The sequence below is a fragment of the Branchiostoma belcheri genome, unplaced genomic scaffold (assembly GCF_001625305.1).
Source record: "Branchiostoma belcheri isolate BF01 breed outbred unplaced genomic scaffold, Haploidv18h27 scaffold137, whole genome shotgun sequence".
In the NCBI taxonomy this organism is placed as follows: Eukaryota; Metazoa; Chordata; class Leptocardii; order Amphioxiformes; family Branchiostomatidae; genus Branchiostoma; species Branchiostoma belcheri.
Window position 1 is genome coordinate 18,110 of NW_017802791.1, and position 24,157 is coordinate 42,266.

Below are 24,157 nucleotides of genomic sequence, written 5' to 3' on the forward strand. Positions count from 1 at the left end.
CAAAAAAACATTATAAACTGCTTATAAAGTGCTTTTTTCTTAAAAAAACAAATTAATTTTCTTTTTGGAAGTTAACTGCATAGAAGAGATTGTCATATTTGGGAGAAGTAAAAAGTTGGGAAGTGGCATATGAACAAGTGGATTTTTGAAAACTTGTCCAACCCTGCCATTGTACATTGTGCTACGTCAATGACCTGATGTGATGTTCGTTGGTCATCGTCGACTACGACGGACGAACAGCAACAACATTGTGCTGCTGAGCCGTGAAGCATTGTGGTCTAAGGTCAAAGTTTAAGGTCCCTCATTTCACCTGCAGAAAGGAAATATCATTCCACGCAGGAAGGTACAGTAACTGTAAATAATTTCATCAGGTTGGAAGATACTTAGGGTATAGAATTTTCTTCTTACACAACCAGTAAGGTTCTCACCTGCTTACGTTTCGATGTCTATCAGACACCTTCCTCAGAGCTTCTGACTGGAGTTCTGCAACTCGCCGCTATTTAACGCCAATGTAGGTGGCGCTTTTGCGGCGAGAATGCAATCCCAAACTTGGCTGAGCTTGTATCCCCCCTCGTCCCGGTTCATCACTGGGGTTGACTTCCTTATCCAGACTGCTTCTTTAATCCAACGGATTCTTCTATTGTCCTCTCTATCTATGACCCTGGCACCCTCCCAGTCTATCACACAATTGTTCCTGGCAACATGGCCTGTAACTGCCGATTTCTTCTCTTCTTTTTGTGCTTGCTGTTTCTGGGACCGTGTATATCTTATGGCTTCGCTGTTGTCTGCCTCTTTTCTGTGTTCTTCTAGTCTTTTGCCAAAGGTCCTTCCAGTCTCTCCAATGTACACTTCAGCACAACTTTTGCAAGGAATTTTGTAAACACAATCCGTTTTCACATGGTCCCCCAACTTGTCCTTAGGGTGGACAAGCAAGTTCCTCAATGTAACAGTAACTAATGTTTTAGGTTTAACTGCTGTGGTTATCCGGTGTTTTCTAAAGATCCTTTCTAATGGTTCGGTGACACCTTTCACATATGGGATGACCACCATGGTCCTGGTTTTCTCCCCTTCCTTCTTGTTCTTCTCTGTCTGCTTTGGCCTTTTCTCTTTCTGTTCAACTTTCCGAAAGGTCCATAGATAGAGAGGACAATAGAAGAATCCGTTGGATTAAAGAAGCAGTCTGGATAAGGAAGTCAACCCCAGTGATGAACCGGGACGAGGGGGGATACAAGCTCAGCCACGTTTGGGATTGCATTCTCGCCGCAAAAGCGCCACCTACATTGGCGTTAAATAGCGGCGAGTTGCAGAACTCCAGTCAGAAGCTCTGAGGAAGGTGTCTGATAGACATCGAAACGTAAGCAGGTGAGAACCTTACTGGTTGTGTAAGAAGAAAATTCTATACCCTAGGTACAGTAACTGTTTTTGGTCTTTTCTTAAAATGACTTAACCCTATCTAGACCTGGCTTTTTTTGGGCTTGGTGGGACATCATGCATATTTAAGCTATCTGCCATTTTGGATCATCAATCTTGAATTTTGAAAAATAGTTTTTTTTTTCAGGATATAGCCTAAAATACATTGTAAGCAGACTAAAGACATTCATATGAACCTTTTTTGTAAAAAGAAATGAAAGTTTTGATGAAATTTTAAGGAAAATAACATGTGTAATGTTCTAATGATATGGTCCCCCATCTTGGATTTTGGCCAATGACGTCATCAAATTAGCATAAATTATGCATTTTTAATTATAAAATTTGCATAAAAGTATCTGGGATGTTATTAATATAAGAAACCATGTGTAACTTAATAAAACCCATAAAATTCTATTGTTGAAACTAAAATCTAAATTTAGCAAAAATGCCTGTCAGAAACCCATTGCTATGGCAACAAAATAAAGTTATCTTATTCCAATGATACAGAAATGTTACCAACAATAGGAAAAGTCACCAAGTTTGACCGATCTAGGGCTAGCCGTTCAGACGCTACGTGATATCAAAGTTGGCGCGGGCATTTTTAGCCCCCACCACCCCCCACCCCCCGGTCTAGATAGGGTTTGTAGCCTAAAACATTATTGTACGGCCATAAACTTTTTTCATTTATAGTATAAATTGATGTATACTTACTGTAAGTTTGGAATCTCATATTTCTTCTATAAAGACTTCTTTGTCTCAATATGACATCACAACATTTCAACATGGATACTAGTTAACAAGTACTTCTGAAAGTCTTTAACCTTTGACCTTACCCACAATGCTCTGTGGCGCTGGAACTATTCACCAATTTCACACTTCCCATAATGCCTAGTAACGGTAACGGATATGACGTAAGACCACCCCCCTCCCCCTTCCTCGATGTAATATTTCCAACAAGTTCTATCGACAAACTGGTCAACTATTGTTTTGAATTATTTGTCTAGTATAAAGCGCATGCCATAATTGCATTTTTGTTGGAATGTACGTCATTTTCTCTAATTCCAACAAAAATGCAATTATGGCATGCGCTTTATACTTGATAAATAATTCAAAACCATAGTTGACCAGTTTGTCGATAGAACTTGTTGGAAATATTTCATCGGGGAAGGGGGAGGGTGGTGGTCTTACGTCATATCCGTGACCATTACTAGGCATTATGGGATGTGTGAAATTGGTGAATGACCAGAAAATTACAATGTCCCTAGCCTGGGTTTCAGATATCCAATTAGATTAAATATATTTTGATTATTTTCTTCCAAACAGCTGCTTTCTCTGTATTTTAGGGTCATTGTGACAATGCAGATTTCCATGTACATGTACATTGTATTTGTATGATGTAGTCAACCCCTTTTAAGTTTTGTAGGATTATTTTGTTTGTTAATTCATCTGATGTATTGGGCAGCAAAGAATATGAAATAATACCATCCATTCCACTTAATTTGTTTCATATCAGGTCTATGATGTACATGTACACCATAGTTTGTGTGTTAAACAACGAAAACCCCAAAGCTAAAACTCCCATGTATGTTTACTTGAAAGGAGAAAACTTACTTTTTTCTAGTGTCAGTCTCCATTCAATTGCAATGTGCTCTAACTAGAGTTTTTTTGGCAATGTCTCAGGGGTGGATCCAGTTGCATATCAATCAATAGTTTCTACTTATAGATCTGCTTTTCTGACAACTCTCCAGTGTCTCTTACAAAAGGTAGTGGATGCTACCTGAAATGTCTGACCGTTTCCAAAATCATATCCAGTTGCTCAAGGAACTGTTTTTTTTGTATCTTATTTCCTGGATCTCTAACCTTCACCGACATAAATACTATGTACTTTGTGCCTGACTTTCTGTAGCTGACAGTGAAGACACCAGTCGACCAGGCAGTAAGAGTTCTGGATGGGAGGGGGCCAGTCCGGGAGCCGCGGAGGGTCGAAGGTCACGCAGGCGGAAGCAGGTTTCGTATCGCAAGATGCTGTCAGGACAGTACAGCGACAGCGAGGAAGAGGAGACTAAGGAGGAACGAAGGGCACGGATTGTGAGTGTACTGTACATTTTGTACACTGTAGCTAATGAATTATACGCGAACTTGGTAGAAAATTATAGTACATCCGGGTGCAAAATACCTGGTTGCCCAGTTGCCCTGGTCAACCAAATTTACTTGGGGCATCCTATTTTTGAACCTAGGTAGCCTAGGCAGCCCAGTGTGCTACCTGGATTTTTCCCCTTCCCAAGAAATCATGCCCACTTGGCTTGCACCACTGTATCCGGCAGATGCTTTTTAATTTTAGGTATTAATAACTATTACTAGTATCAGTTAAGTTACTAAAGGCTGTTAGAAATATTGTCAAAGGCTTATGTATGTATAACATTACTTAATTTGAGGAAAGTACATGTAGTAACTTATAGGTGGGACAACCTAAAATTCTGATGGGCAACCTTTTTGCAGTGGGCAACCTGGTTCAAAAAAGTATTTTGTACACTGTACATGTACTGGTAAATTTTTTGTTGCTTAGGAAATCTTTGAGTGACAGCGAAGCCAAGCCAGTAGTATTGTAATTTACCAAACCTGATCTCAAATAACTTTGCGATCCAAAGTAGTGCAAAGCCATTAGAAAGCATGTGTTTTTGTTGATTGAAATGCATGCAAAAGCTGTGCGATTCTTATATCTTCACCACACCACTATTGAGCCTTTTTTAATGAATGTTCCTTTAGGCAAAGGAGAAAGAAGAAAGACTACTGCGTCGACAGAAGGCAAAAGCAGAGAGAGCTGAGAAAAGGCAACTCCAGGGACCAGGTGGGACTGAACAGGCTACTGCAGACAAGAGCAGCACTGGTGAGTACAAAATAACGTATCACACACAGTTTCCTTTTTGAAAAAGATAGAAACTATGTCATTATTCATATCAATTTATCAATTACTTGGTCTGTAAAATTATAATGTTTTGTGATTACAAGGGAAACTATAGTATAATAAGAAAAGTAAAACCTTAGAAATGATTTACAATGCTGAGTCAAAAGTCTCGGGGGACTTTTCTAAGGGGAAAAATATACAGTGTAGACAAGTGGTCTCCTCATACAAAAGCACGGCAACAGTAAAAGACAGACTGGGACAGATTTCGAAGTTCATGTCCTTTCATACAGACTGATATGAAATGTACATTCGTCAATTTCATGTAATTACACAGTTGTGTATAATCATATCAAAGATGTATAGGTACAGGACACATGTCAATATACAAACTATGGAAAGCGAGTCCATGTACATGTACATGTGAAACAACACTGTACAGTACATGTATGTGCTTGTCTGTTTTGAAGCACACCAATGCAGGCTTGCAAATGACACAATCATCACACATTAAGGCAGATACAGGGTCACGTGTGGTCCCAACTGTTGGACAAATGACCAGCTTAGCCAAGTCTCGTCGATGCACGTCACTCGCACGGTTTCGCAAGGTGTACATGTATTACTAAGAGTGTGGTCTGCACGCCACGTCTGGCCGTGAGTGGTTGCGTGCATCGTACGTTGCGCAAGTGGTGAGTTGTACGTGCTTACAACGTACGATCTCTGTGCGATTGTAACTTTACCGTAAGGAGGCCGTACTCACACATGCGTCTTTCGTACGTTACACACGGGGCACGCGCGTCGCCCGTACTCACACGCACGGGTGGTGAATCCGCAGACCGCACGCAGAAAACGTTTTACATGCACTTAAAGTTCTACAGCGTGTCTGCGTGCTCCCAAATCCGTAGGATTCCGTACGGTGGCGGTACTCACCACGCACAGATGCCCTGCGTTTGCCCAGGTTTTTGCATGTAGACAGCACGCAGAAGCACGTACAGCAGGTTGTGACCGAAGTTTAATTTGGTGACTGTAGCCTACAAGAAAAATCATCACTAGTAGTAACATGGTAACACCCTTATCAGCTTTTATTAGTGGACACAGAAACCTTGACTAGTTAAAACTAAATAGAGGTTTCCCTTCATGTTAACTAATTGCATTTGCTGTCACTTACTTGTACATTAATCAGGCATGGTAAGTGCCTTGTAATTTGTCAAGAAAGGATTTCTTTATGCACAAAATGTAGTACAAACTTCTGTCTCTAAGACCTCAACATGCCTAAGTTACTACCAGTGCTTTGTCAGCACAACTAAATAATGACAAATGCACAGTCACAGAGATAACGATATCAATTTGTAATCCACTCACTGTTATAATAAGGCCGCACTAATTTAATTTGTTGTTTCTCAGATTTTTTCAGAGAAAATATGAAGCGACAGGGCGAAATAAAAAGAATTTTAAAAAAGGCCAAGGCACCCCATGAAGGCAGGAACTGTTATAATAATATGAATTAAATATGAGATGAGCCAAGTCAACATACCAGCCTGAGGCTGCTTTAAAATTAAAACAATTTTAACAATAACAACCAGGAAGAAAAGGACGTTCTTCAACCGTTAGGCCAAAATATGTCTTTCATTGAGCATTTTGCAGTAACTGTTGATCCAGAACCTTAAGTCTTTTTTATTTTGCAAATCGGAAAAAAAGGACAGGGCAAATCCGAGAAACAACAAATGAAATTGGTGTGGCCTATTAGCTAATCACAGAATTTGTGTAACACAGGTTACAAAAGCAGGTACAAAATGTCTGCCTCCATGTACCAATACAATGACGTGTAGAAAACTTACATAATGTCATGTACATGTAGTTATTGATAACTGCAAGTTAATGCTGCAAGTTAATGCTGCAAGTTTTGCAGTTTCTGGGAGATCCTAGAAGATGACTTATAGGTTTTGTCCAGACCTGATTATTTTTTCTCCTCCAACATTCCATCTCTGCTATTGGGGAGTGTAGTGCTACTAGTATGTCAATTATTTACAATACATGCAATCGGCATGGTTTAGCAGGTCTTGAGATGCATTGGCTGATTGAAGCAGTAAAAACATGTACAGTTGGCAGAGTAAAGTCCATTTACTTAGTGGGGGGCAACTTTAGACAAACAACTTCAACTCACATGATTTAACTGTGACCATTTTAAAGTGGGAACACTGCAGTAACTACCCTATCACAGCAAAATGGCAGCAGGAAAGGATACAGAAGAAGAGATGGAGGCGGCTTTTCATATTATTCAGTCAAACCTTGGTGGGGACTGGCTACGACTTGCCCTAACTTTGGGGCTGAAGAAGAACGTCATAGAGGACATGATTAACAAGACTACTGGCACGGATCTCATGTGGCGAAGTCGCGTCTTGCTGGAAAAGTGGAGACAACAAAATGGGAAGAAAGCAACAGTGGAGAAATTGTTGGACGCTATGAAGAAGGCTGGAAGACAAGACCTCGTGGACAGTGTGAAAGACGAGTTAGGTATAGTAGAGGACATCGAGGACACCTCTGCTGCACAGGTCAAGGAAGAAGCGACTAACAAGACTCTAAATGTAGCTGTCAGGTCCATGTCATTATCAAGTAATTCAAGTACTTCTCATTCACAGCCAAGTGAAAAGTCCACAAGAAAGACCACATCAGGTAGGTCTATTGTTTCAAGCTCATCTTCCTCTTCACATCATAAGAAGGAAAACATTGTCAAGAAGAAAACTGGAAAAAAAGAAAGAAAATCTAAAAAGAAACATCGCAAGGGGAAACCCAGTTCAGAACAAGATCTCTCGAGAGACTTACTACATCTTGCAATGAATGCCATTAAAAGCATGCAGCTTGCAAAGCAAAAGCTCAAGAAGTGCTGCTACCTTAGGATTGAGGAACCTGTAAAGGAAGAGCTTGTGGAGGACATTTCACAACTCTATGATACAAATGAAGACCTGTGCAAAGAAATCATCACCCAACTCATCAGCAAAAACTGTAAAGGTTTAGACGTTGCTGAAATGTGGTCCTCTTCTATCTATGTGCAAATGTTTCCAGAAACGGATGAGTGTGCTCGTGCATTTAATGGGTACTTAGAAAGTGGCAGGCTGGCCACCGACCTACAGAAAGAGTTTAGGAAGATTGGGTTCAACTGTCCCTTAGAAGGGGATGTACTGTCCATGGAAGAGCTTGAAGAAGAAGTGGCAGAGATAGTGGAGGAAGCTATGGATGTCTTTGTCTTGTCAGATGAGACGAAGCAAGGAAAACTTGAGGGAGAACTGCGAGATGCTTGGGGTGATGCACTGTTAAGGATAACGTCCTGGACAGGTGATGAAGACAAGGTGAAGACGCTGCTACAGGCAGGTGTACAGGTGAACACAGAGAACTCCCAGGGAGAAACACCACTCTGGGATGCAGTGAAGGGTGGACACTCCAACATTGTAGCACTGCTACTTCAGGAAGGGGCAGACCCAGATGTGTGTGACAAATCTGGGTTCCCTCCTCTTCACTATGCCAGCTCTCTTGGACACACGGAAGTGTGCAGACTTCTCGTACAACACACTGATGAAGACTACATGTATGAAGGTGAACAGAGTCCCCTCTGGATAGTTATAGAAAATGCTGACTCACAGCTACTTACGATTCTTATTGACGAAGGTTTTGATGTACATAAATCAGATAGTTTCATCCCGCTATGTCTCTCCGCTAAAAAACTCATGCAGGTGGAAGAAGGTTCAGACAGGAGGGCTTGGGATGAGCACGTAGAAGTCTTTGAGACTTTGGTTAAAGCAGGGGCCGATGTCAATGCTACTGATGAACTTGGTCAAACCTCCCTGGCCTCTGCCTGTATAAAAGACTGCAAGAAGACTGCAAAACTACTTCTGGACAGGGGAGCCGATCCAAACATAGCGGGGGACAAGGGGAGGACTCCGGTATGGCTGGCAGCCGCGCGGGGACATGCAGAGATTGTGAGCATCCTGACACAAGCAGGTGCTGACCTGGACAAGGCAGGTGACATGGGATGGACTCCGCTGTGGGTGGCAGCTCAAAAGGGACACGTCGAGATCGCGAAAATCTTAACACAAGCGGGTGCTGACGTGAACAAAACAGATGACGAGGAAAGGACACCTCTCTTGGTAGCGACTCTGAGAGGTAATGCTGGTATTGTGAGTACCTTAACACAAGCGGGCGCCGACTTAAACAAGGAAGACAGCACGGGGACAACTCCACTGTGGCTAGCCGCTGGAAGCGGACATTCGGAAATCGTGACAATCTTGACAAAAGCGGGTGCTGACTTGAACAAGGCAGACGGCACGGGGAAAACTCCACTTTGGGTGGCTGCCTTGAAAGGTAATACAGAGATTGTGAGCACCCTGACACGCGCAGGCACTGACTTGAACAAGACTGATAGCACTGGATCAACGCCACTGCAGGTGGCAGCTGACAGTGGGAATGTGGAGATAGTGAGAATCTTAAAACAAGCAGGCGCAGAATGATTGAACAAGATAGATTGTGTAGACTTGGAACAAAAGACAGTGATATGAACCACACACTGAATCTGATAAAGGTTCAGGAATAATTGAATAAAACTAGAAAGGCCAACATTTGCTTCGGAGCAAATGTAATATTTCACTCCATCTCCCTCCCCATACAAAAATAGAAGATTCTGAATAAATCATACTGCAATCATACAAGGACAAGCTTTTTGAATCTCGACAGATATTTACAAAAATGGCACTTGGCCATTATCTCCCTTTTTTTTACAAAGATACAACGACAAGCACTTTAAATCTCGACAGCTTTACTTTACACTTATCTCAATTTCAAAGTTACATATTGCAGGTATCTAAATACTACTAATGACGAAATTGCAACTACTACTAACGGTAGCAAAATTTTCACGGTCTGAGAAACATGGACATGTTCACGGAACTATTCACGGTGGTGACAGTTGCAGGAAAAAGAAAGTCCAGGAATTATTTCCTAACTGTAAAGATAAGTTCACGGTACAGAGGTGACAGTGAAAACCGTGAACATTGACCTCCTGCTTGCGTTACGTTGCGGTACAGTGAAAAAAAATCGGGAATTACAGTAATCAATTTACAGAGTATGTTTGCTTAGTTTCCAGATGTTTTGTATGAATGTCGTAAACTTAGTTTTAAATTAACGAAAACCGATGCGCGCACAGATGCCATCCATACAATCAAATCAACATGGCCTTATTAACAATCACATAAACTATGAAGCCATACATTGAATAAGCTATACATATAATATGATTATCATAACGGTTACCTTTATTTTTAAAATCATGCCAGTGAGCTAATTGCATGTACAGAGTGAAAGAAAGTAAAGTAAAGTAAAGCAGTAGAATTTCTGTACTAAGCTATGATAGTACTCCATATGATTCGTCCTCATCGTCATCATTCAATGTGGTCTATCTCTTGCTACTAGTGACTGGTAATACCTCTGTAGATTCTTCACACTGGCAGAGTACCGTACTCATTCTCTCTTGTCAGCTCCATACTTTTGTGACAACATCAAAGTGATTTTGGTTTGTATGTTGGAAAAATACAAAAGACTAACATTCTAAGTTATTGACATTCTTGAGTAAGAACAATCAGTTTTTGAATGTTAAAAGCAAAACAACGAAAATCAAAAAAAAATGTTGAAATTGTTAAAATGCAGGATTGTTAAAATTGTTAAAACTGATAAAATTGTTAAAACTGATAAAATTGTTAAAAATGATAAAATTGTTTAAAATGTTAATATCCGATGCACTGGGGTTCGAACTCACAGTTTCTGGGATTGCCGTCTGGCGCGTTACCAACCGTGCTAACTCGTTGCGATACACATCACTCACTGCATTGTATGTCATATAAAGTAAACAGCATGGCGGTATCGATCGCCTCAAGCCACCAAGACTTTCAACTATTAACTACGGGGTTTCCTTCTTTATCAGGTTTGCTTTTGAACCACCTTGATGTTACTTAACTATCAACCCGGCTAGCAGAAGCCGCCGGCTCCTTTGATATTACAGCCGCTCCCTGTCCAATCTTGTTTACACGCCGGGCGCAGGTCATTGACCTCCAACTTGCGTTGTTCCAACAGAGAAGAGCAAAATGTCTGGCTCCCGCAGAACGTACCGCACTCTCCCGCTGGACGTACCGCACTCTCCCGCAGAACGTATCGCACTCTCCCGGAGGACGTCCCGCACTCTCCCGAGGGAAGTCCCGCACAGCGTCCTGCACTCTCCCGCAGAACGTCCCTCGAAAATTGATGCGTATTTCGTGGCCTGTGCTGTACCTACCAAAACACTTGAGTTCATACTGTCAAAATGGAATGGCTTTGAACAGGTGTTAATTGAGTTAATCCAATCAAATCCAACAGCCAATCAGCAAGAAGAAAAGATTAGGCTGCGTCAGGTTCATGCTTGCATGCCCATATTTGGGCCCGCCCCCGAATTCCTTTCTTATTACGTCACGCGCGTACGCCCCACAGTACTTTCCTATGGGAACAGCTAAAAACGCAAATAAAACGATTGTAAAAGCTTGTATCAAAAAAAATAAAAAAACGCCTAGGGGTATTTACCCACTCTACCTTTATACGAAATTCCAGGTCGTTTGGCCCAAAAATGAAGGAATTGAATCAATTTAAAGAAATGGCAGGAGGAGAAGAAGAAGGAGGAGGAGAATCATCAGTAAAAACAGTATTTCCCTCCATACTTAAGTATGGAGTGAAATAAAAATCATGCCCTCTCCTGACTTTAGATGATGCCTAACCCAACTTTTGCAACACTTCAAGTGGGAGCTTAGACTTAAACCAACTTCAAAGCAGTTTAATCAATTTTAAACCTCCTTGCTTCAACAAAGCAGGCAAAAAACAAAGGACACCAACTGAAGACATTGTTTTGGATAGCAGCAGAGAATAAAAAGATGAGACTTGTGAAATCATATTTATTGATGCCAAGACAAAATCATTTCTTTCAATGACCAAACTAGTGAGACTCTACAAGTATATGAAGTTTCCACATTACTGTGTTGCCAAGTTGTTTTTTTAAACCTTAGGCTCACCTTGAAAACGTACATGTACAAAGTACAGTGTACATTTACTTTGGCCTTAGCCACTTTTCCAAAGTTCAAGTAATTAATAGTCAAGGTTTTGAGGAGGGGGACTTGCATGTACATGTAGTAAATGTGGCTAGAAAACCCGACAATTTCAGTAGATATCTGAATTAAATGTACTATATACTAGTAGGTAGAAATACAACAAAATTACAGTATACAAATTTAAAAACTTATTTTGATTTTAGAGAACTAGTTTTCTCCTAAATTAAATGTCTGTACTTTGTAGCTAAGATAACAATTTGATGTGTAATTTTACATGTAAGTCTATAATTATTGTAAATAAATTGAATTTTAAGGTAGATTTAAAGCTTGCCACTACATAAAATAGTACTCGTAAGAAAATTCAAACTCTACTACTGGATCAGTTAACGGATTTATTTCCGGACGTTTCGAGTGACATCCATCACTCTTCTTCAGCGTCACAAATGAACAGAGAACCGATTCACTCTTATATACAAGTAACTATACAAGAAACGTCCGGAAATAAATCCGTTAACTGATCCAGTAGTAGAGTTTGAATTTTCTTACGAGTATCGTTTACCTGGATGTCTAACCTTCATCAACGTACATAAAATAGTAGTACAATTTTGTCATATAAAACAGTAAACGATTATACTAAACAAGTTCCTTAATTCTTTCTACAAAAAAACACACAATTTTACAATCTTATTCTTATACTTTGTAAAAAAAAACTGTTAATACAATAATTGTACATGTACCATTATTTACTGGACTGCTGTGGTTCATTAATTAAAATCTGTCCAGAATTTCAAATGTTGTACAGTTATGCATGTGTGCACAAGTTGACACTGTAGCCATGAGCTGGTATAGAATCAGTGCGCACAATAAAGTCACTGTATAAAATGTACGAAAGTACTGATTACAGAAGGAGGCTATAATGCCACATCATACACAAATGCAATTTTATACTTACCAGTATTGTAAATTTTAAGCCCACATTTAGTTATTTTGCTCAAGACATGTCAAATAAAGACAGATAACAAAGTGGATTTTTCTTTGTAACAGTAACTGTTGTTCTTCATATAAGGGGGCAATGTTATACAACAACATTACAAAATTAGAACTGTTTACAGTAATTGAGCCTTTAATAATCATTCAGCAAATATCTTTTTTTTTATTTCAACATTTTAAAGAAAACAATACATATATGGTGATGCTTTTAAGCAAAAGAAACATTGTACATAATGTGCATGTAGCTTATATTAACAATCACCACTAGACATAAACACAAGACGTGAATCTCCAGTTATAACAGTCAAACTTGCCCAAGTTGCATTATTACCCAGGATTTTTCTCTGTCCCAATTTTTTTCCCTTAGGCCACACCAATTTATTTTGTTGGTTCTCGGATTTTTTCAGAAAAAATATGAAGCGACAGGGCGAAAAAAAATAAAAATAGGTCTAGGCATACCATTATAGGCTTAATGCTACGTAATGAGCCATGAAGTCAACACAAAAGGCTTGGTTAAAATTTAAACATTGAATTTTGAACTTTTAATCAAACCACTGCAATGATAGATGGGAAAACTGTAACAACTAGGAAGAAAAGGACTTTCCTCAACTGTATTGGGCAAAATATGAGCATTTTTCAGTTGATTCAGGACCAGAATCAAATTTTTTTTTTTTGCAAATCAGAAAAAAACGAAGAGGCGAATCCGAGAACCAACAAATTAAATTGGTGCGGCCTTAGACTTAAACAGTAAGGGACTTGCCTAAGCCGACCACTTACCCATTGCAACCACTCATGGCCCAATCTCTTCCTATGATAACCACCATATTTTCAAGCCTGTGTTGTAAAATGGTTTTTGATGATATATATTTAGTTGTGATAGAAAATTTTTATATTTATTATTTTGCTATTAATTTTGACAGCATATAGGAGCCTGAAGTAAAATTGGACTGGTTGGGCCAATGGGGCTATTGTAAATTTTGCTACAGGTTTCTTGTTCTTTGTCTTGTTGCCAAGCTTTTTGTATTGTGAAGAATACTCCTTTTTTCAGCATAGCTCTTCTCCTTTATAATATTATAAAGTTAATAACCGCCCAGCCAATACAGCACAGGGGCACATGCATATCTACATGTACATGTACAATACCTGCATGTCTACATGTTGCAAACCTGAATATGCTTAGCGTTAATTGTTACAATTTCTAGATATTAGGCAGTCACTTCACCCCAAAGCAGTTTAACTCTTGTTTAAGTCTTCTGCTTGCAGTTTCTGTACATGTACATGTATGTTCTACAAGAGGGCACACTGCAGTTTGTGTGTATTCTGGCAGAGGGTGCTTACCATCTGACTGATTGAAGTATTTGATCTCTGATTGTCTCTTTTTGTTGAAAATTAATGTATTTTTTGGTTATGACCTGGTTGAATTGTTTAGAACTGAAAGAGGAGAGCCCCTCGACCAAGGAGTCGCCGCAAGATCGTCGAAAGAAGGTCATGGAGCAGCGCAAACAGAGTCTTAAGGAGGCCAAGAAGGAACAGAAGGTTCTTGAGAAGAAGCGAGCCTTGCGCAGAAGGTTGACGGTCAACCCCAAGTACATGTCGGAAGACTTCGCCTCGCTGGACTTCCACATTGCAGGAGAGCGGGAAAGCATTGTTGCAGTGGAAGGACAAGAACCAGTTGTTGTAAGAATGATTTCATTCCTGTTTAAAGACAAATCAAACTCTACTTAGTCTACTGGATAAATTTCTTCCAGGCGTTTGGAGTGACATCTGTCATTCTTCTTCAGTGTCAAGAAGCTTAAGTGAACTGAGCAATCTCTCACTCACTCACTCACTCACTCACTCACTCACTCACTCACTCACTCACTCACTCATCACTCACTCACTCACTCACTCACTCACTCATCACTCATCACTCACTCACTCACTCACTCACTCACTCACTCACTCACTCACTCACTCAATTACTCACTCACCCAATCACTCACTCACTCTCTCACTCACTCACTCACTTAATCAATCAAGCAATCAATCAATTAATCATCCAGGGTGAGCAAACAAACCAAGCAAACAAGTCCACACTAATCACATTTTTGTGAAAGAAGTAATCTCCATAATTGACATGTATCCAGTACAGTAGTACTAGTGTAGTAGGATTTGATTTGTCTTTGAAAATTGTTTTACCTGGATATCTGACCTTCATCAACGAATAGTTGAAGAGTTCAAACTTGTTCCAACACAAAGGAGAAACTCACCATAAATTTTCAGCTGATCAGTGACCAGCGATTGCATCACACATCTGATGAAGGTTGACGGAATCAGCCGAAAATTTATGGTGACTTTATTTCCTTGTGTGGGAACAAGCTTAAACTCTTCAACTATGGATTCTACCAAGTTGAACGCAGATGAGCTTTCATTCATCAACAAATGTTACTTTGTACAGACATGTATAAAGGAAGGTGTTATTTTCTATGGATAATAACCTTTGCCAAGAAGGTTATATTTATGGGTTCACCACACCACGAAGTGGTGGTGAACCCATATTGCTTTTTCTGATGTTTCTTCTTCTTCTCCTCCTTCTCCTGCCATTTTTTAAATGGATTCAGCTTCTTCATTTTAGGGCCTAAGGTCCTGAAATTTGGTATGGAGGTACAGTGGGCAAATACCCCTAGGCGTTTTTTAAATTTTTGTGATACAGGCTTTTAGAATGGTTTTATTTGAGTTTTTTGGCTGTGTTATAGCAAATGTATTACTGTGTTAGTGTGCCGTGTTTACCACGTCTGGGCATGAGTCATCACAATGGAATGCAGGGCATCAACCAATAGGCATGCAGTTTTCCTCTATACTTCTTGCTGATTGGCTGTTGGGATTTAACTTGATTAACACCTGCACAGAGCATTTCCATACTGACAGTATGTCTTTATTCAAGTGTTTTGGTAGGTATTTCAAGCTTTTCTGCTCCAGCATTGGAATGCGGGGCATGAACGTTTTTTTATTTATTTTGAAAATCAACAGTTTGCATTATGCAATTAAATATCCTAACCAATAAAGTAGGGAATAGCTATCCAACTGTTGTTTTAGTTGTATGTTACTTCATATTATAGTTATATCAATGTAAATCATTGTTTTCCCTTGTGTTTCTCATTCTTTCCCTGCCATGTCGTAAAATGTGGTGAACCCATTGCTGTATTTGCTCCAAAGCAAATATTGGCCTTTCTAGTTTTGGCAGCATTTACAAATGTATGTGTGTGCTCAGGGTTGCAGAGCATTATCATTGAAATAGGGTAAACTATGCTATCTCTGCCAAAAAGAAGTTACTCATGCAACTGGATATGATTTTGAAAATGGTCAAGTTTCTTGAGTAACTGCTTTTGGCGTATCTTATTACCTGGATGTCTTACCTTCACTGACGTATGCTATCTCTGGCTACTTTGTTGCATACATGTACGTGTACAATGTACATGTAGGTCTCATGCCTCATCTAGATGTTTTATAATGCTATGAAGATGCATGGAAACACGTCATATTGTAACATACACTGCATGTAAGTCTTACTACAATAGCTTAAATTATCACTTTCTTCCAGGTTGAGGCAGAAAATGCACCGATGAAGACAGAAGACATAGCCCCAGGACCTGTAGCCCCTCCTGCCGTTCAAGAAAAGGTGGAAGAAGCAACTAGTAAAACAGTGAGTCAGGTCAGCATACTAGTACATCATGTACTTTATCATGTTGTTTTCTGGGGGTTTGAAATCCCAGATTCCATTTTAGAAGTGCATTTAAAGGAATTGTACAGGATAGTGAGAAGCAGAAGCAGCACAAATAATTAAGCAAACACACCTGTCCTTGGTGCTGAACACCATCCACACACAGGCAAACTCACCTGTTCTTGGTGCTGAACACAATCCACACACAGGCAAACACACCTGTCCTTGGTGCTGAACACCATCCACACAAAGACAAACACACCTGTACTTGGTGCTGAACACCATCCACACAGAGGCAAACATACCTGTCCTTGGTGCTGAACACCATCCACACACAGGCAAACACACCTGTACTTGGTGCTGAATGCCATCCACACACAGGCAAACACACCTGTCCTTGGTGCTGAACACCATCCACACACAGGCAAACACACCTGTCCTTGGTACTGAACACTATCCACACACAGGCAAACACACCTGTCCTTGGTACTGAACACCATCCACACACAGGCAAACACACCTGTACTTGGCGCTGAATGCCATGCGTACAAAGACAACATATCTGTCCTGGTACTGAACGTTATCCACACACAGGCAAACACACCTGTCCTTGGTACTGAACACCATCCACACACAGGCAAACACACCTGTCCTTGGTACTGAACACTATCCACACACAGGCAAACACACCTGTCCTTGTTACTGAACACCCTGTGCATGGAGCACATCAGCATAGGTTTACCACAGAATATTGAACATGGCAGTGAATGTACTCATTTTATCTAACAGGTACAAGCATGCTGTGTATTTTTTAACAAACCTTATTATCATTCACAGTACAACAATGATGCATAAGAAACAAAATTGGTCTAACATGACAGGAGTTATCTAGATGGTGATCATTTAAAAATGCCATTGCTGTCCTCTATTTCTATAGTTTGGCTGTGTATGATATTTTTTTGTGTAAGCTAATGAAATAAGCTATTTTGAGAGTACATGTATCACTACAAAAATGTGTTTATCAAAAAAACTTAATCGTTGAGTTTCTGCATCAAAAGTTTATTCCTGTGATTGTTCTAATAGGCCCATGTAAAAAGAGTGCCAACACCGACTAATGTCCCAGCCAAGCCACGTCCTCGGAGAAGAGGCTCCACAAAGATACAGGTAGAGCTGGAGAAGAGACAGGTGCAACTGGGCTGTTACACATATTCCTTCAGTAAGTAATGATATCATGATCATGTTTTATTTCTTATTGTATTTGCCACAAGGTTATGTCATTGATAGTGTTTGTGTGTGAAACTTTGCACATATACTCTAGGTAGGTGTTGATGGTTTATTACCTTGGGCAATAAATGGCCAATATGTTTTTGGTAGCATTTGAATTTAGTCATGTACATGACATATTGTATGTTTGTGGTTTAGCATCATGATAAAACACTGGTCGCATCAATTTTGGAAAGTCACAAGGCATTTGGAAACTCAAGTAAAAATTGATTTTCAACATTCAAGTTTCACATTCAGTGTGTAGCTCTTGGTGTAATGAGCACAGTGATATGAAAATTATTGTTCTGCAGTGTCATAACTTAAGATATCATTAATAATAAATACAAGCAGACCGGTGGTCTTTCCTAACAGCCCGTATGGCCTAACAACTAGCCGGCAAGTTTTAATTACAGGACCTTCGGTCTAAAGGCACTAGACTACAGGTGTAGAATCCCAGCCCGCGGGCTGATTTACTCAAAAACCATTCAGACCGTCAGCCTAACTTCAGCCCGCGGTCTGGAATTTCTGGTCAAAGAGGTGCAAAAAGCCCAAAACAATGGCATGGAAGGCGTGAATTGATTGATGTTTGCAGACTGTCTGTGCCAATTTCAGCCTGGTGGGGTAAGGATTCAGACCTCACGGACTACATTTCAGACCGCGGTCTGATCCAAGTGATGTGTAAAACTTCATTCTCAGAGCAGAAAATAAGGAAGGAGAGCATAATCCACACCCATCTGTTAACAGTGTTGTACATTTTTGCCGCTTTCAACCTCATTCACTCACTCAATCACTCAGCTTCGCATGCTCTTTCAACTACATGTAGACCACAAAAAAGAAAGAAGAGCTTACAAACACGTTCTGTACCAGCTAGGGGTAGAAAATGAAACAATTTTTTCTCATGAGCATCCTGAATGTCATTGAAGTTCAGTTCAGTTCAGTTGAAACATTGGGAAAATTATGTTACAGACAGTTTTGCCAGACAAAATTCTAGTACTATATAATATGAGCAAGAAGCCTAATACATGCATTGCAACTTAAACCTGCTTTCAAGCAATGGAGTTATAAAATCCTCAGTCCATTTCTGTTCAACCATGGTTCAACAGTTCTCAGGTAATTATTCTGATCAAGGAACAATTGTTATGCGGGATGAAACTAAGTTTAGCTATTGTTCTTGACATGCAAATGCCACTGTCCAATTATCAAGTTGGACTATTGTTGAGTTACACGTCGAATTACAGTACCCCTATCTGGGCAGCTTGACTACTGGGTCACCCAGTAGGAGCCTGAAAAGATGACCGACTATCTTAAAAAATAAAACTAGGATTCTCATCATTAATTTCTTGTTCATAATCTAAATCTAATCTAATCATAATACTACAAACTAGTTGAGGGATAGAAAGATTTGGCCAAGACATGGTTCTCAACGTGTGAACCCAGGCCATCTGACACTGTCATTATATACAATGTCATAAGGTTTTCTGATTGGATATTTTTTCGGGCTATTGAGCTACCCAGTGCAAGCTGCAAAGACCATGTCACCCATGTCTGGGTACTAGTAGCCCGACCAGACTCTCTAATTTGATAATTGGACAGGTATGAATGATAACATGCATGGAAATTAATTTTGAAAATTTTCTTCCTGCAGGAAATTTCTGCAGGAAAAACCTACTAAGACATTGTAGATTCCTGCAGATAGAATCCTTCCTAGAAATTTCGGCAGGAATGACTGTATAATAAATATATACAACTGTTAGGCCACACCAATATACATGTAATGTAGTCTCCACCAGACTCCTTTGCAGGCTAAATAAATAGTAGCAATCGGCTAAGGCATGGAGGTAGCTCCATGGCTAAGGGGAACATCATTGGCCAGAGGAGTTGGCCGGCCATAGAGACTAAATATAATGTCATTACTTGTTTCTCAGACTCATTCACTTGAAGAAGAATCCTGTTCTATAAAATTACAACATTACATCAATATTCTCTCAAGGTCACCTTAGTAATTGATCAATGATCATCTGATTTTTTGTATGTCATGACAATTCATGCAGTCTGATAACTCAATGAATGCTTTTGCTTCGGAAGCAAAAGCATCCCCTTTCTTCAGTTGTAAACACGTCTAACATTGATCAGATTCTGACTGGAGACTAACTTCAAGTTGTTGCTTGGAAGTTAGAACTTGTTAATTTTATCATAATCACCTCCCCTCCCCTTTTGTCACCCATTTTTAAAGAAACTGTGTTCTTTGTGTCTAGGGGATAACAAGCCTTTACAATGTAATTCATAGGCTTATTGAGGGATGTCTATTATCACTCTATGGTGACATTTCCTTGGGCAAATGTTGGCCCTCCAGGAGCCAAGGAGCTAGCCTGGCAGCAGTCTGGTACCCATGTAACAGTGGGGGGGTTATAGGCGCTACAGCTCGCCCCTGTTTCTTACACCCAGGCTACCTGGTCTGCTATCATACATGTACATCCTGCGCTGTACAAGCATTTTACGTTCTGTTCCTAAATTTTTGGGAAATATCCAAACTGAATGAACAGCTCTTTTCATTATATATATAACCTATTTGAGATGTTTCACAAATATTGTAACAATTAGAAAATTTTCTACTTTTTTTAAATCATACTTTGAAATTATCTAGAAACATTGTGTTTTTTTTCGAAATGGTTACAATTTGTAATGTGGAATATAGCAATATAGAATTGACTCTAGGCCTTGGGCAAGCACTTCCAATTAAATTGTAATTTAGACTTATTACAAATCCTGTAAAGATTCTCATCATTAATTTTTTGTTCATAATCTAAATCTAATCTAATCATGACACTACAAACTAGTTGTGGGATAGAAAGATTTGGCCAAGACATGGTTCTCAGCGTGTGAACCCAGGCCATCTGACACTGTCATTACAATGTCATGAGATTTTCTGATAGGATATTTTTTCGGGCTATTGAGCCAGTGCCAGTGCACCCATGTCAGGGTAGCCCGACCAGACTCTCTAATTTGATAATTGGACAGTGGTCATTTGCATGCCTGGAACAATAGGTGACCTGAGGTATGACCCGCATGACAAAGGTGCAGGAACAGAATAATTACAAAAGAAAATGTAACATGAATTTCCTAAAGCATTGTACAACTCCTTGCACTGAAAGCAAGTTCATGTTGCAAATTGAGGATCGATTCCTTGCTTTTTATGTTTTCAGTGTACATCGGCTGAGGCTTATACATGGCAGGATTATGGCACTAAAACTCCAAATGTTTTCCTTTTGATTTAAATGTTTCCATGGAGTTATTGTTTATCTGTTAACCATGTCCATTCATCTTGTTTTGTTGTGACCTGTACTTAGCCAAGTCTTCATTCTTTAAAAAAAAAGATAAATTTCTACCCCCATGATGTTTCAAAGGGATTTGGCCAGGGGAGTTGCCCATCCATAGTAGGACAGATTGGACTATACCTGCCAAACAGAAACTGTAAGTGACCATGAAGTGTCCTCAAAAGTTGGCTTCCAACACCACAACCAATCAGGTCTAATATGAAGTGTTCTTGCTGAGACAAGGGTCTTTTATGATGCTATCTGATCTTTTTTAGTCATAACCGTTACACAAATGTTACACCCCGCCCAGGTATCAGCCCAGGTAGCACAGCAGGAGCAAAATCCACCTCCTCAAACATGTTCGAAAAGCTTTCTACTAGAAAGAGACTTTTTGCAGTCTTAATAGCAGAACAATTCTTCCCATGTACAGGAAAAATTCTTCCAGTAGAAATTTCTGAAGCTTTTGCAGAAAATGTTCAAAATGAATATTCATGAAAGTTATCATCATTCATACCTGTACATCATACTTGTCAATAATATGTAATCACTTATTGAAAATATTAGCTGAAAATGTGAAGGGTGTTTATTAATATGAAGTGATATGAAGTGAAGTGTAAACCATCATCAATCTGGAAGCATCAATTTGGAAGCATATTTTTGTTTCCCACTTTCTGTTTGGTGTTTAAAGTCTGAAGGTTCTCTATCATATTAAAGGCCTAATCATCAGCCCAGCCTGTCCACAGACCGACAGGCCTGTTCAGGCCCGCGGGCTAACCATTGAGCCCAGACCTCTCATGAATTTATCACAAACTTGTTAATTACACAGGTGTGAAAATGTGAATTCTCATTAATTCAGTGGTTTTCATGGGGTGTTCATGAGGCTAATTGGATGCGGTCTGGATGCGGGCTGGCTAACTCAGGCCGCGGGCTAAAGTTTAGGACTGCCAGGCTAAGCTGCTGGGCATGACGGTGTGTGTTCTAGACCGCCAGGCTTGCAATTTTTTAAAGTCAAATATCTTGATAAATTTGTACATTCTGACCATAAAAAAAGCAACCTGGTACTGAAGATAGCATGATCTTTCCAATGGCATGCAAAAGTTCACTGTACATCCAGGAATAACAAAGTTGAAAATCAGGGGTTTCAACATAGGTGTCTCAAAATTCGGAAAGTGACATTCCAAAATTGAGGTGACCAGTGTTATAACTTATTAAGAAGGTACTTTTAGATTCTTATGAAATTTGGTAGGTATGTTGGTTGTGATTAGGCCTCAAGTACACTTAGCCTAGTACTTGCTTACTGCCTAGTTCCCATCCTAAACTCTTGAAAAAAAAACTTTAACCTCCATGTAATGTAATGTCCAAAACTATAGTTGTGAACATTATTAATATGTATTATATCCTTTCTCGGGAGGTGTGGAAACTCAGATTTTGTGTTTTTAAACAAAAAAGATCTCTTTTGGTTTCAATTTCTGCTTAATCTGGTCCTATAAAAGCTACATCATGTAGTCAGTATGGGATCCATATACAAAGAAAGACAAACTAAGATTAACTGGAAAGGGCACAGAACCAAGCTGCAAGATTCTGCAAGAACAACTGTCAACGGGGTGCTAGTGTAACGAAAAGGAACCTACAGTGGGGTTCGCTGGAAGACAAAGAATGTCCAGACTGTGCATCATGACATTGTACAAAATGACTAATAAACTGGTGGACATAACTGGTGGTTATACCGGCTATACTGATACAAATACAGAATGATACAGAACTAACATTTCTCCCCTCTCCAGGTTTACCTAAGCCAGGCAGTGCTAACTACCTGCTGTGTACGACTGCCTCCATCCCTGAAGTGTTACAGAACTCACAGCCCAACAAGCCCAAGAAGAGAAGAGCCTCCAACGTAGGGGCTGTTTCAGCCGCAGCCAGACCTGGGTCTGCACAGGGGCGGGGGAGGAGGAGGTCTGGAACAATTCACCAATTTCACACTTCCCATAATGCCTAGTAAAAGTCACGGATATGACGTAAGACCACCCCCTCCCCCTTCTATGATGTACCTTCTATCGTTCTTACTAATATACGTAATGTGACCGTGCGAGTAGGAGAGTCTTCGGTAGAAGGTGGAATGATAGAAGGTACATGTACATCATTTTCTCTAATTCCAACAAAAATGCAATAATTATTATGGTATGCGCTTTATTATTTATACTTGAGAAATAATTCAAAACAATATTTGACCAGTTTGTCGATAGAACTTCTTGGAAATATTACATCGAGGAAGGGGGGGGGGTCTTACGTCATATCCGTGACTTTTACTAGGCACTTTGGGAAGTGGTGAATTCTTCTTTTAGAATAACAGCAATGGCAGAGTGCTCAGCTCAGAACCAAGAGGTCCCGGGTTCGAGTCCTCACATGCCACCGATCGTGTGCCCTTGGGAAATACACTACACACTTTACACCTCTATCTGAAGTGAAAATGAGTATTGTCTTGTCCTGTATTTGTTTCTATTGTGTGAAACAAAACCCAAGCAGAAGCTGCCTGTGTCCCACGTGTATTGTACTGTTGCAATTCCAGACTTCCAATTTAATTCTGGACAAATCCCATATCTCAGCAACCTTACATCTAGATGGGCTTATTTCGCAAACTGGACATGTAGGTAAAAATGATGTAAGAAATATGTGGCAGCCATCCACGACCCCTTGGAAATTAACCCAATTCTGCAGAAGTCTAGAACTGGAGCCAGAATTCTGGGAAGAATTCTGCAGAATTGGTTTAATCCACAAGGGGTTCTCGATGGCCACTACATACTTATTTCTTCATTTTTACCTTTCATTATAATTGTTTACGATATTAGCCCCTCTAGATGAAATTATGTAAGGTTGATCAGTCACGTCTGTAAGGCCAAGGAAAAAATGTTGTGTTTCCTGTTTCCTGACCGACCCTAGAAAAATCTGCCAACCCTAGACTTTTTTGGGTTGGCCCCCTGCATGGGACATACAACTCCATGATCTAAATTAAAGGAAAAAAAAACCCTACCTACATTTGTGCCAACCCTAATTTTTTCAGGACTGAAACAGGAAACACAACATTTTTTTCTAGGTCTAAGGGGGTCTGTATGATAAGGGTGTAATTATACCTGCACATCAGCAGAATGTACATTTTGTACTACACCTGCGCGAAACCCAGATTTTTCTTGCATTACATGTGTACATTGGATGTTTTTCGGTATATGATGCATCAGAATTTGGCCCCTGGTAGTTTAGGAGCTGCTGCTGTTGGGAGCCGCACTTTTTCCCTCCTTGTCAAGAGGTACATGTAAAATCTGCTATCTCTCACTGCGTTGTTTTAAGTTAAACCTGCTCGTGTCTATTCATCTTCACAGGGGATCTACGGCCAGCGACAAGCAAGACAAGGGTTACGACACATCGCCAGCCCCTCTTACCCCCTCCCCAGCCCCCTCACCNCCCNCCC

General features: G+C 40.0%; 2 protein-coding genes across 2 annotated transcripts in view; both read left to right on the plus strand.

The window, feature by feature from the left end:
- LOC109464330 (biorientation of chromosomes in cell division protein 1-like 1) overlaps nucleotides 1–23,273 on the plus strand; it is a 32,754-nt gene extending 9,481 nt beyond the window's left edge. The window contains exons 8-14 of the mRNA XM_019761278.1: nucleotides 3,317–3,498; nucleotides 4,177–4,297; nucleotides 13,847–14,094; nucleotides 15,998–16,108; nucleotides 17,201–17,333; nucleotides 22,479–22,647; nucleotides 23,261–23,273. Of these exons, the coding sequence (XP_019616837.1) occupies nucleotides 3,317–3,498; nucleotides 4,177–4,297; nucleotides 13,847–14,094; nucleotides 15,998–16,108; nucleotides 17,201–17,333; nucleotides 22,479–22,647; nucleotides 23,261–23,273 (977 nt within the window). The remainder of the gene's footprint in view (nucleotides 1–3,316; nucleotides 3,499–4,176; nucleotides 4,298–13,846; nucleotides 14,095–15,997; nucleotides 16,109–17,200; nucleotides 17,334–22,478; nucleotides 22,648–23,260) is intronic.
- Nucleotides 6,422–8,814, plus strand: LOC109464374 (ankyrin repeat domain-containing protein 17-like). The gene has a single exon (XM_019761322.1). It carries the CDS (start codon nucleotides 6,538–6,540, stop codon nucleotides 8,812–8,814), a length of 2,277 nt encoding a protein of 758 aa, XP_019616881.1. The 5' UTR covers nucleotides 6,422–6,537.
- Nucleotides 23,274–24,157: the final 884 nt, after the last annotated feature.